The sequence below is a fragment of the Barbus barbus genome, assembly GCF_936440315.1.
Source record: "Barbus barbus genome assembly, chromosome: 40".
NCBI lineage: Eukaryota > Metazoa > Chordata > Actinopteri > Cypriniformes > Cyprinidae > Barbus > Barbus barbus.
In genome coordinates, this window is record NC_136718.1 from 15,660,003 (window position 1) to 15,674,454 (window position 14,452).

At 38.9% G+C, this 14,452-nt stretch overlaps 1 protein-coding gene across 5 annotated transcripts in view; it reads right to left on the reverse strand.

The window, feature by feature from the left end:
• Positions 1–12,329, reverse strand: part of LOC306859814 (transmembrane protein 269-like) — a 28,840-nt gene extending 16,511 nt beyond the window's left edge. For 2 of the 5 annotated variants that reach the window (XM_079401115.1, XM_079401109.1), the window contains exons 1-2: positions 11,965–12,218; positions 7,678–7,735 (exon numbers count right to left, since the gene is read on the reverse strand). Coding sequence is in view for 1 of the 5 variants with exons in the window: in XM_079401111.1 (XP_079257237.1) it covers positions 7,678–7,702 (25 nt within the window). In the remaining 4 variants the exon portion in view is untranslated. Of the gene's footprint in view, positions 1–7,677; positions 7,736–11,964 lie in introns of all 5 variants that reach the window. The other 3 variants (XM_079401111.1, XM_079401112.1, XM_079401113.1) reach the window with 3 other exon arrangements.
• Between the last annotated feature and the right edge of the window lie 2,123 nt (positions 12,330–14,452).

The following is a 14,452-nucleotide window of genomic DNA, read 5'->3' on the forward strand; positions in this document are numbered from 1 at the left end:
AGCGTCGAGAATCCCTTACCTCCGCCTCTAGTCTCCGAGGCCCGGACTCCACCTCGGTCCATAGACCCAGCGGCTCCACCGTCACCCGTCAATCCATCAGCTCCACCGGGCTCCCTCGTCCCTCCGGCTCCGCCTTGGTTGGGTGTCGACTCTCCATCGCCTCTGGACTCCTCTCCTCTGGCCTCGTCACTCCATCCCACCGGCTCCATTGGGCTCCTTCCTCCCGCCAGCTCCACCTTGGTCCTCAGTCGCTCCGGCTCCGCCGCAGATCTCTGGATCTGGCTGTGGCCTGGGTTCTGCTGTGCTCCTCCTACTCCGGGTCCCTTCCTTCATCACCCCCAGGTCTCTGTCTGCCGGCCTCCTCCCAGGTGTCCGTCCTCCTCCAGAGCCACCTCCCAAGCTCCCACCCATTCCTCCCTTGGTTGGCGCCTTCCTGGAGGGGGGCAAAATTTCAGGATTGTGGACTGTCTTGTGTGTGTTTTTGCTCCCCATGTGCTCCGTGACCCAGTTTCTGTCTCCCGTTCATTATGTCATTTGGTTCAGGTGTGTCTAGTCATTAGTCCCTTAATTGTCTGTGTATTTAAGGTCTTGTCCATTCAGTTAGTGTTTGTCGGTTCTTAAACGTCATTCCTTATATTCTGTGTCTCCTACACTCCTGGTGTTCCCTGTTGGATAATTAAAGACTCTTTGTTGAACGAACTGTGTTTGCTTGTGCCACTGTCAAATGGTTTAACAATCACAATATGAATATTTGGAGCTTCCTGTTTACAGACTCTTAGATAACACTAGATAGATAGTAGTAAACATCAAATTTAACATATTACATAAAGAAAGAACTAGAACTTAGTCCAAAGTATAATGAAGCATGAGGTGATGAAAGAGAAGGACTTACTTTTTTTGTTGTGAGTGTAATCTTAACAACTAACAGGAACATCAAAGAGTATTGCAACTATATTTTGCCTAAAGACCCCTGGGGCCCGTTTCATAAAGGAGGTCAAGTGAAAACTCTGAGTATGTAAACCCTGAAATGAGGGAAACTCTGGGTTTTCCGTTTCAAAATAGGAGGTTTGTCAAACCCGAGAAAGCAGGGTAAGTCAAGCCTGTTTTTGAAAGAAAGGTAACTTATACTCAGAGTCAGTTACTGTGGTAACTTACTCTATGAAACTAACCTGGTCAGGAGCAGGTTTTCTTTGGTAAACCCGGAGTTTCTAACGGTCTCCTCCCCCTTTTTAAAGTGTTAGCAAAGTTTAAATACCTTATTCATTCATTCACGCTGCAAAATTGCTTTTCTTACCGAGTATTTTTGTCGGTATTTATTCGGTTTAAATGAGGCTAATCTGATAAATGAAGTTCACTTGATAACATCTTTCTGTGACCTCTGGAAGTAACCCGATAATCAGAATTTCCTTCAGAATTTCCAGTGTGGTTGGATGCATTGATGACAAGCATATCTCCACCATCACACCTTCAGAAAATTAATCAGATTAGCCTACTGTACGGAATGGAAGGATGCAAGATGGAGAGGTAGTTGCTTCAAGATGCCGTAACCACAGCTGTTAAATCAACACAAATTATTCACTTTTTTTTTTTTGGTCATCTTTATTTCCTACAAATACAAAAGCAAAAGGTATTCTTTTTACTTTTGGATTTTAGAATTCTTCCAATTCTTGTCCATCTCCTCTTCATCTGTCAGTGGTGCTGGTGCATGTAGCAGAGTGAGGTATAGCCCCGGTATGTTTGGCTGGCGTCATCCAAACAGGTGAACCAATCAGTTTTTGTACTTCATTATGATTGATTAGTTGTGTAAGTTTTATGAGCCTATTAGTGCCTGTGTTGTGAACATAAAAGAGGTAAGTGTTTGGCTGCTTGGAATGCATCATCCTTGGTACCGCCCCTTTTGTTTCATGTGGCGCGTTGACTGAGTGCTAGCAGTTGGGTTATTCTCCTGTCTGTCATGCATGCTGGCTGTTGGCCAGTTCTCCGCTTAGTCCCAGTTTAAAAATGCCTTTTGTCTGTTCTTATTACTTTGTTTACTGCAAGTAGCTGTAATCCTGTGTGGTGAGCGACCATGTGCATTGCAGCATTGTACCGTTTCCTTGGTATGTATGGAGAGTTTATTGTTTGCAGTGGTAGGCAGAGCGAGGCTTCGTGAAACACTGAAGCAGTCGAAGCAAATGTGTCGAGACTTCGACACCCGTTTCTACGGTGCCACCTAGTGGTCATTTTCAAGTATCACTCTAAAACAGCGTTGACAAAGAAACAATTAAGCGAACTGACGAATTATAAGGTATGTTGTGTTAATCAACCCACCAAGTGATTTGGGGGAGTGGTTAGTGTGCTCAACTGGAATGCTGTCTCCTTGGGTTCGAATCCTGAGTGAAGCAGTCATCTTCACAAAATTATAATAAACAATTAAAACATGTTTTTATTGTTCTGTTCTTGTAATGTGTTGAAACATCAGTCTGACATCTGAATGAGCTCTTTGTGAATAAATAAGTGTTATTTTGGTGATGGAAAATAGACAATAAAATACATCAAGCCACAATGTCTTACTTTTTTTTTTACATATAAAGATTTTTGTTTAAAATAATTAATTGTTCTGCTGTTGATGGACTTAGCCTACTTTTTTTTACATGGAATATTTCCAGCCTTTGAAAAAATCCTCTCAAAAAAACCCATGAAATGAAGATGCGTTAACGCCACTTTTATACTTTGTGGGAGTTAGGTTGAGACCTATGTGCAATTGTGTGATTTGTTCCCGACCCTGTCAATCAAACGCAGAATCGGCAAGTATGCCACGTCTCGAAACACTCGTGACACCCCCCGATGCTTCGAATCGCCTTGGTCACGTGACATGGGTGTTTCGGATCACGCTTCGGATCAGTGTTTCGAAACATCTGTGCTTCGGGATCTCAACACCGCGCCGAAACGTCAGTTTCGCGTCAGCCATCCCTAATTGTTTGCTTTTTAACAAGAATTTTTGAGTAACTTTTTCTGTTCAATGTCCAGCAGGTTTGATTGGACGTCCAGGGGTTTCCAATTATCTCAATGGAAGCCTAACGAACATCAAGTAACTGACTGCACTGCTGCTCTGTTTTGTCTTTTTGTTATAGTTTCAACAGTTTTGTTTGGAGCTCACCTGGGTCCGTTCTGTTATTTTGTTTGTTTTATTTGTGTTTGAAGCACTGGCACAGGATTGCGCTGGTCTGCGTGCAAGTTAGCTGGGAGGCTAAATTTCTGTAATCTGGCTCTTCTTAGGCATTTTATTTCCCCCCCTCAGTGCCAGTGGCTGAGTTTGTTTGTAAACTGTTATTAAATTGACTTTTAATTTGTATGCATGTTTTTTTTTTTGGATTTTGTGTGTGGATTTAGGTCTTTAAAGTGGGAGGGGTTGTATATGGTATCCTGTACTGGTGTGTCCACATGAAGTGCTGTGCTTAACATTTTGCCTTGTTTTTCACAAGTGTGTGTCATGGGTATTGAGTGTGGGGTATTTGAGTGTCATTTGAGGGTCTCTGTTGGCCACCTCCCTCTTTACCTCTTGATTTTGTTATCTTTTTATTTAATCATTTTGTATGTTGCTGGTATTGTGCTTGTGATGTGATTTGAGACCTTGTGTGACGTATTGTATTCACTGACTCTGTTTTTATTAATTGTGTGTTTGAATAAAGTGATTCTTGTTGATATTACTGTCTATATTTTTATGCTCACCCTGCCTTTGGCAACGAGCCTGTGTGCCATTGTATAGGGCTGTTCTGTCCTGGTGGATTCGAAGTGGTGTAGTCGACTATAGGATTTCTCTTATTATTGGTAACTTCTACCTGACCACTTATTGCCACATTTCACATTTGGCATAGTCGGCAGGATAGCCATAGTTCAGGGTGAGCTTGTTGTGCTTTTTTGTTTGTTTTTTTCTTCTCTCTTTTCTCTTTCTTGCAGATGTGGGAAGGGCATTTTGATTCCATATTTTGTATAGAATTGTATTGTGTTTTTCTTTTAAAGGCAGAGCAGCACTGGAGGTCCTTTGTGTGTCGGTCTCCTTGGATGGGGCCAATTTACAGTTGGTAAGTTGTAATGGGAAGGGGAGCTTCTTTTATAAAATGTATGTTATGTCAAATTCAGGAACCCCTGGGCGTGATGTTAAATTGTTGAACAGGAGGTAGGTACCAGGTAATTATTGCATCGAGTTAATATTTTTAGTGTGTTGCTCACTAGCTGTCTATGGGAGGTCCTTAGGTGGGAATGGGAGGGATTTCCGAGGGGGGCCTGGCATCAGAGTTAATTCTCCTTGTTCCTATAATGTAGTATGGGGTGAAAGGGGAGAATGTTTTTAGAGACCCATGGTGCCCTTGTAGAGCTAGGCGAATTAAGTGAACTGTCGAAATCGCAGCAAGCCCAATGGGATTAGCTCTTTGTAAATTGTAGCCAGGTCACAGACCAGGAAGTGTTTGTGGTTCTTCGTAATCGTGGAATCAGTCCTCCTGTAGTAAACCCCATGATTTCTTGAATGTTAGCGACCTGGCTATTTTGCCAAGAAGGGTTTTTTTTTTCACACCTCACTCAACGTCTTTTAAGGTCCCTCCTATGGTTTGAAGATTTCAGGCTCCTGCATGCCAGTTGTCTGAAAGCTAGTGTCCACCAAGCAGGGCAGCTACAGCTCGGTCGTATTGAATGGCAGCTTAAGTCGTTTTTAGAGTCCCAGAGCAGAATTGTTAGCATTGTTGTACCTTTCTCTTTCTGAGCCTCTAAATTGCAGGTGCTGAGTTTTGTAAGGTGTGTCCCAACATTGCCATAAAGTGTGTTCCCAGCCTTGTTGTAGCTGCAATGTTCCGTCAAGGTATGTGGTTGCAGGGTATGGCGGATTGTAGTTAGCATTTTCAATTAGTAACTGTAAAGAGGTCAGTGCGGTTTCTGCATGACATTGTGCTTTTTGAGCCCTATAAATCTGGCCTTCCAGTGGGATTGATAGCCTCACCGTAGGTAAGTTGGGGCATTTCCAATGCCAGTGAATGTGGGTATCACTGGTGCAAAATTCAAGCTTTTGTTCAGTCAATTTAAGTGGCATTAATGTCTCTAGTTTCCCTTCAAGGGTTCTTGAAGATTGAGGCCAATAGCTGGTCGGTACTGAAATATCTACTGTTTGCCAAGGACAGTGGGCGAGGTGGTAAAAGGTGCTATGTCACCCTCTGGTGTAATATCCAGTGCCGTGTCAGTTTTCTTTAGACCTTGTGATGAGCTTTGAGGTTTGTTCATCATCGGGGCGGCGATGCCTGATGTGGGGAAGGAATGTAGCAGAGTGAGGTATAGCCCCGGTATGGTTGGCTGGCGTCACCCAAACAGGTGAACCAATCAGTGTTTGTACATCATTATGATTGGTTAGTTGTGTAAGTTTCATGAGCCTATTAGTGCCTGTGTTATGAATATAAATGAGGGAATTGTTTGGCTGCTTGGGATGCATCATCCTTGGTACCTCCCCTTTGTTTCATGTGGCGTATTGAATGAGTGCTAGCAGTTGGGTAATCCTCCTGTCTGTCATGCGTGCTGGCTGTCGGCCAGTTCTCAGGTTAGTCCCCGTTTTAAAAATGCCTTTTGCCTGTTCAATGGAGGTTTATTACCTTGTTTGTTTTTAGTCATGGGCCTGCAAGTAGCTGTAATCCTGCGTGGTGAGCAACCATGTGTATTGCAGCATTGTACTGTTTCCTTGGTATGTATGGAGAGTTTATTGTTTGTTTTTAACAAGAATTTTTATGAGTAACTTTTTCTGTTCAATGTCTGGCAGGTTTGATTGCACGTCCATAGGTTTCCAATGATCTCAATTGAAGCCTAACGAACATCAAGTAACTGACTGCACTGCTGCTCTGTTTTGTCTTTTTTTATAGTTTCAACAGTTTTGTCTGGAGCTTACCTGGGTCCGTTCTGTTATTTTGTTCATTTTATTTGCACGTGAGTTAGCTGGGAGGCTAAGTTTCTGTAATCTGGCCCTTCTTGGCCATTTTATTTCCCCCCTCAGTGCTCAGTGCTTTAGGTCTTTAAAGTGGTAGGGGTTGGCTATGGTACCCTGGGTGCTTCTCAATATCCCTCCTCGCTTCCTCGCTCCTCAGTCCTCCATCCTATGTCCCGGAAACCGATCGAGCTCAGCCATCTTGAAGGACATCTCAATTCTCTAATTGCACCACGAGGAGTGAGAAGGATTCCAGAGGAGCTATGAGCGAGGATACACAGGTCTTTTTCATCTAAAAACCTCACGCGAGTGTAAATTCTCCTCCCCTTCTCATCTGTTGTAGTAATTTTAATTTATATTTTACCTTTGCAATTTAAATAAACCATACACCTCATATTTCAACAGGGCATCTTGCTTTATTAATATGTATTTTGAATGTCTTAAAAACAAACTTTAACAAAAGGGCAGATCCATTTTGCACAGCTGATGACGCTCTGAAGTGACACTAAAGGGAGCGAGGATATATCATTTCACTTGATTCAATTCCTCCGTCCTCGCATCTTTTCTGTGCATCCGTCCCTCGCATCATGAGGGGGTGGAGTTAAGATGCAAGGAAAGGAAACGAGGATGCACAAATAAGAATTGAGAAGCACCCCTTGTACGCGTGTCCACATGGAGTGCTGTGCTTAACATTTTGCCTTGTTTTTCACAAGAGTGTGAGTGTGTGTGTGTCATGGGTATTGAGTGTGGGGTAGAAATTTGAGGGTCTCTTTTGGCCACCTCCCTCTTTACCTCTTGATTTTGTTTTCTTTTTATTTAATTTTGTATGTTACTGGTATTTTGTTTGTGATGTGATTTTGAGACCTTTTGTGAAGTATTGTATTGACTGACTGTGTTTTTATTAATTGTGTGTTTGAATCAGTGATTCTTGTTGATATTACTGTCTATATTTTTAGGCTCACCCGGCCTTTGGCAACGAACCTGTGTGTCTTTGTATAGGGCTGTTCTGTCCTGGTGTATTCCAGGTAGTGTAGCCGACTACAGGATTTGTCTTATTAGTAACTTCTCCTACCTGACCACTTATTGACACAGAGGTCTTTGTGCATGTCTAGTTCCTCTGCTCCATGTGACAGAAGCCCGGATTGACAAGATTAACATTTATCTGTTTCTAGAACACTGTATAATACTGTACTAAAGGCATCACTCAAGTTGTGTAACTGAACCTCAGCGTAACCAGGTAAAAGTAAAAAAAAACAAGAAATTATTTGGCAGCTATGCAACTATGGGACAAAAAAATCATGGCCCAAATTTTCAGGTTACAGATATATGAGCCAACTGCTAAGAAACAACTATTCGGTTATCTATAAAAACTGCTTTGTCATTAGTTTGCATGTAAATGTGTTTCATCAACCTCTTTATTTATTTGGGGATGGATACATGGTCAAAAATGGGCTTAAATCCAGCTCAATACACTGAGTTAAAGTGCAACTGAGCCTCTAAAGCTGTAGCTCTGTCCTCCACATATGAGGAAGCCCACACTTGTTTTCTTTCTACAGCTTCACATAGTTTCAATCTTGTGCCAACCATCCCAAACCATGCCAAGATTACTGACTGCAAGAACACAGTTAGTGCCACTCATTATTAAAAGAATCCTAAACATAAACAGCCATTTTCTTTGATGTGGAAAGCAGAAATGGCATGTGCCACTGTTTTGCATACTGTATTAATCTACTTACCAGATGTGGGAGTCAGAAGGATCATGATGGTCAACAGATCTTTCCACGTCAAACAGCACTGAAATGAATTCAAAAAAGACGGTCAGCTTTACCAAATGATAAGAACAACATAATACCATGTGCAGCAAAAAACAGGATTTAATCTGTGTTTTCAAGTCCTGCCTCACAGGTTAACCAGCCCACACTGTAATACCATGGTGCTTTTTTGTTTTCCTGGAAAATTGTATGGCCTAATCTTAAAGACCCACCTTAAAACTTAAGGCAAAACACTACAACCATTGTTTTTCATTTTGAAATGGACTGGGACTATTTTGCTTTAATTTTTACCTTCAGACTAGTGGAAAGAAAACATCCAAAATACACATTCAAGTGTTTTTACTCCATTACACTTTATCTATTTGCATCAGAAGATTTTAATTACAATATATAGGCTTTTATTTATATCTTTAAAGGCCATTTTCTGACAATTCTTTTCTTTCTGATGCATTGAGCCAGGAATATCCACTTCATTAGCACTTCCATACACCAAACTTTCCAGATCAGAAAATCATTAACTATTTTTTGCTGGCAGTTTATAGTATTTTCTGATTTACGTTATAAAAACAGATATCCAAAATACTTGCCAGCAAAATGAAACAAGAATTTGAAACTTAATGATGCCTTATTTGCATCTAAACTTAACATTTTACAATACATAATAATAATAATAAACTAATGTACTGTGATCAATCAACTAGGAAGGTAAATGAGTTGATATCTATAAGTTAAAAATTGACCTTATTCACCTGTGGTATCCGGCCCTAAAGCTGGGTTACTTCTATTAATTTTTACATCTATTAATTATAATATAATCACATTTTAGGACGTTCATTAGCCTACTATCACCGTTTTTAATCACATTAGTAGCCTTGTTGTTTTCAGTCAAGAGTTCCTTAAGACCTTCCTGCGATGTTTAACAATATTAAATCACAACCCAGCACCCACCCACCCCCCTCTTTATATATATGTGTCAATGACGTGACGCCTAAATTTTCTGTCCGATTGCATTTTTTCAGTTAAAAATTGGTTTAAATGCATAAAAAAGATGCCATATACAAGAAGAACCTCTCCCACATATATACCAACTTTCATTTTTCAAAAAAAATTTGTTATTTGCAATTGTTCTGTTATTCAAAGTGTCAAAATATCATGTGGTACGACTGTCCGGCCATAATTTGTTTTTGTAAACATCTTTGAAATTACCCTAAATCTATTCAGATTAATTTTCTGCACTATTTGACATTATTTCCAAAGTGTTTTGTAATCCTGTATAAAACTGCAAAGCATTTGTATTTATATTTCCATCATAATATACAAACAAACTTTGTCCGACGATTTCCATTTTATGAAAAATCATGTGGTGCAACCATCAAGAAACTACCATTTTGGGACTTTTATGTTGAAATCCATTCAAAGATAGGACTTTGCATCATATACCAAGTTGCTAAGGACCCATGGAAGCATCAAGCAGGTTTGTAAGTCTCTTTCAAATTTGGAAAAAACTAACTTTTTTAACGGCTAATATGTAGTTACCACATTTGGATATCGTGGTATGACCTCAAAAAAACAATATTAAGTTATTTCTACAAGCATTTATTTTTATTATGAATTTCATAGTGACCTTTAATGGGAAGCTAGCTTGTTTTGTTTAGGTGGCTAATTCTGTGCTTGTAAATTTTGACCGAATTTGAAAATATCATGTGGTGCGACCAAATATCATGTGGTGCGACCACTGCAGTGTTTTCCATTATAGATATATGTCCCAGATTCACAGTTTTTGTGTTTTTATATTCAATTAATGGTTTATATACACAAAATACTTTATTTTAATATAATTTGGAATAGATTTTTATGCAGTTTGGGTCATTATGAGCAGTTTATGTGTCATCTTTGTACAACATGAGAAAAAAATGCAAAGAATAGGAAATTAGAGCATCTAATTTTAGTTTGGTAATTATGCGTTTATTAGTAATTTATTATATATTTATTAATAACTATTTTAATCTATTTTACCAGATTCCACTGTCAAGCAAAGTAAAATAAACGCTCACCATAGGCAGCATGTTAATTCTGACCCTGCAGTCAAGCACAAACTCCAGATGTAATTTTCTGCTGTAAGAAAGATGTTTATGATTTCATCTCAGAACCTGAGCCAGCAACCCTAAATTGACCCTTAGCAAAGACCTGCCCTTAAAGTTGGGCAAAGTTTAGAAATAACTGGATCTAAAAAAATGACTGCGGTTAATGCCATATGCTGAACTTTTCACACATGTTTCTTTAAATAGATTTGTAATGATGTAAGGTCTTTGTGTCATTTGGAGTGACCACTCATCATGTGGTGCGACCAATAATAATAATAACTGTATTAAAATAAAAATAAATTATCTAATTTATGTGGCTGAAATATGAATCACTGCTATAGTATGCTTAAGTGAATGGTATTTAAAAATATCTTTCTCAGTTTTATGCAATTTACAGAAAAAATAAGTCTGCTAACTACAATTAAGGTGGCAACTCTGAAATTATAGAACAAAAATAAGAGATCATTATGTACAGAAACTCAAAAGAAATGCAAATACTTTGTTTCAAAACACTTCAATTACTGAGAACATCTAAAAAATGTTAAGGAAATTAATTAATTTTAATATAAATAATGGTCGCACCACATGACAATTTTTAAGGCTACAGCTGATTAATCTAGATGAAAAAACACTAAAATCACTTAATTAAATTTTTTAATATGAATTTATGTGTACACAACCGTCTTAATGTTTGAACAACTACAAAATATATTATTATTTTTGTATTTTAAAATGTGCCTGTCGAAAATCCTTATACGTCAATGACCCATATATATATAAAAAGGCTAATTATAGAGTTCTGTTTAGTCAGTAACAGACTATGAAATGAATTAAAGATAAAAACTCTTCTTATAATAGACTACTACAGTGATATCCGAAGGCGCGATGAAATCCAATCACGTTTACTCCTGCTCAGGATCACATCTATTATTACACAAGTCTGCAAGTAGGCGCGTTTCCATTACAGATTTGCGCAAAACTTTGGCGATATTTTACAAATGGCGATAAAAAAGTATTGCGAAATGACGGTGTTTCCATTAACATGTTATGCGACAAAAGGATGTTTTTCCCCTCTCGCGATAAGTCATGGCAACGGAATTTGATGGGATTTTGGCTATATTTAATCGAAGGAGGCGTGTGCATGTATCTTTTTCAGAAACGTGTGCGGCGCGGCTTATATAAACACAAGCATAGACTAGAGTGGCTGAGATTAACTCCGGTGGCCGTATCAGAGCCACACTGCGCCACAGACGTGTGCCGTGCCGTGTAAATGGTCTAAGCATGAATGGCAGGCAAAGCCCCTTATACTTGAGAGCGGCCAGTGTTTCTTGGATTATAGTTTATAGGTTATAGTAGCTACATTGAAGAATGAGCATATGACAATTTACATAGTACACCATGTGACCTGTTTATGCGAAAAAACTGTTTCCATTGCACTTTTGCCAACTATTCCTTTTTTGCATTGCCTGAAAAATCACCTCATGCGAGCGTACAGACTTTTTTAAGATATAAGGGTGTTTTTGCGAAATTGACGCGTAGGCGTAGGCCTATTTTCAATACGCAATTTGAAGGGTAATGGAAACGCGCCTACTGTCGCACTTGAGAGGCAAAACTGGTTTTCTCACAAGTTGTTATAACTATACCTGCCAATATACTGATTGATGCGTTATTATTAAGGTTAAGTAGCCCGTATGTATGGTGAAACTAGCATTTTATGACCAAAAATCAGGCTGCGTATGCCTAATGTCTGCGCAAACGCAGTTTCATTAGTTTACAGTAGGCTATAAACAACTGCGCATTCAACATCAGTCAGCCTTATGACACTGTCCAGTAGTAGGCTATATTTGTTATAAGTTGCAGGTTGTGGTTTCTGCCCTTACCTATCGTACAGCATTAAAAAGACGCATCTGATTTTTTTTTTTTTTTTTTTTTTTTTTTGTGATTTATTATGGAAACACTGAATGAATTGTGCCAGTGCTTCTTATTATGCCCCTTAACATGTCAAGTATTCTTCCATTAAGTCGTTAAATTAAGGGTACTGAGAAAAAGCCTTTCAATATAACAACCGTTACGTTGCGTAACGTATACATATAAAATCCATCATAGCCTCATCGAAATGTCTTGTTTCAAAACTTGATATATCGTCACGCTCTGACAACAAACTTACCTTCAAGGTTACAGAAGGATGCGTCTCAAAATTAACGCAGACAGCGCTTTTGGTGGTCAGCTTCAACGACACAGACGGCTATTTATAATTCACATTTAGTTGAATTTGGGTCCCCGAAAAAAACAGTTATGACCTTAAAAGAACAAAGATTAAATTTAATTTACAGACTGCACCTAACTATCACAGACAACGCTTTTCAACGCGTCTCTTTTTAAAGACGTAGCAGGATTCGCTGGAATATTCCACCGGAAATTACGTCGAACAGTTCTAGTTCTTTCTAAACAAAGAGTATAGAAGACCAAGAGGCGAAACTCTGTAGAACGTTACATTGCAGCAGCAGCCCAGCGCTTCCGCCATTTTGGGGTGAAAGCCACTCGGTAGTCCAATGTACAATCACTAGACTAGTGATCATCAAATCATTTTAACAGTTACAGACTTTATTTTAAAGCCTTGCCATTTTTATTTTTTATTTTTTTACAAAACCTTTTGCTCTCCAGAAACCATGTCAGTTTCGGTTGAAAATATTTTAAGTTCAAGTGTTAACATTATAAACACTGAATTAATACCAACATATGAAATTAAATGAATGACAGAAAATTTAGGAATGTTGGACATAAAATATATAACAGTTGACAGTAAACTGTTTTTGCAGTATCGTCTTATATTAATGTCCGTTAAAGGAAGACTGTAAACAAAAACAAAAAAACGTTTTATGTTAAAAAACAAAACAAAAAAACAATTACAGCCACTTTCCAAAATGGTTTAATTGTTTAATTATGACAGACACAGCAATGCATCATGTTCTAGAGATCATCATGTTTGTCGTGTGTTCCAGGGGGATTAAAACGTACAATATATATTCAGACCTAGTGGAGTAATAGTAAGTTTAATAATATAGTAAGTAATTGTAAATGTGTGAAGTTGCATACGCTCATTATAACTATAGTGTCTTATTATGGTTTCTGTGGCTATAGGACCTGCAGTTCCTAAAAGGATTTAAGTTTACTACTAGACTAAAAACAGTTAAAGTTAGCAGGTGCATAAAATAGAGCTATGTCCCACTTCAAAACACAACATACACTTTTGTGAAAAATGACCTGTCAGGGTCTTTGGGAAAACGGACAGATTTTTACTGTCACACTGATAGTTTTTGCAGTGGATTGCCCAACATTGCGTTCTTTTATTCCTTCATTCTCTTTCGTTGTGATTCTGTCTATTTCTGTGAATCTGTGACGTTGTCCAGTTGGAATTTTCACCCCAAAATGGCGGCCGTGCTACAGAAGCGCCACCTAGTGGCTGTTACCCGAAAAGCACCAGAGTTTCGCCTCTTGGTATTTTAATACTCTGTTCTAAGCACATCGCAATTTTAAAAAATAAAATAATAAAAAAAACACCACACGCTGTTCAGCGCCATCTCTATCTAGCCTTGACCATCGGCAAGAATAGGAGGGTGCAGAAGTTGGAAAAAAGTTGGACTTCTGATTCCCAAGTGTGTGTCTGTGTACAGGTTTATATCCTGGTGGCCAGCAGAATAAAGGTGGCTGATCTGGCCAAATTTCACCATTAAAATGAAGTGGCCATGGGAGTAAAAGTGATAAGAAATTGTGGCAACCAATTAAAATTGGCCAGGTGGACGGATAAGAAATTGTGGCAAAACAGATTTAAACAGAATTAAAAACCGGAACTACCAATTATGGTAAGACAGATATAAAACGGATGCACAGACAGATAAAGACATGCGGCGGCTGTCATCTCGGCTTTGTTACTGCGGTCAGGCCAGCCTCCACTTCGAAAAACACGGTCATTCTAGCCGCCACATTATTTTGTGGTGCGCGCATGTACTAGGCATTGCGGTAATAGCTTGTAAAAACTCAGATCAAAGGAAAAGCGATCTCTGGCATTCATTCAGCCAGTTTCTCTGTCAATGAATGAAATGAATGAATGAATAAACTGATTAATAAATAAAAATAATAAGTTTAAAACGGTCTGATATAAATAAATAAATAGACCAATTAATATGAAAAAAAAACAGTCTGATGAGAAATAACAAAATAAAAGCCTTTTACAACTTGCATTTAACCATTTTTTATCTGTAAATACACAGTTATAAAAATAAAAACCCCTGTCTCCACAAAAAACTCCCTGTTTCCACACACCACTTTTAATTCAGATTAATAATCCACTACCCCAGGATGTCTCTCAACCAGCTTCAAGAGGATCTGATGTTGCATTACAAAATAAACGCCCTCCAAAAACTCATATTCTACCTGTTCTGCCTGTGATTATGGATAGCTCTAAAAAGGAAACTCCCTGTTTCCACAGACCAGTTTCAATGGTAGGTTGGGGGAGACCAACCCCTTTCTCGATGAGGAAGGAGATTTCGTCTTAATGTGAGTATCCTCACACACACCGGAGAACTGCTTCGAGCTGCTATTTCGGCCGGTTCGCACATTTGTGGTACAATAGCGCCATCTCGTGGGGATGACTT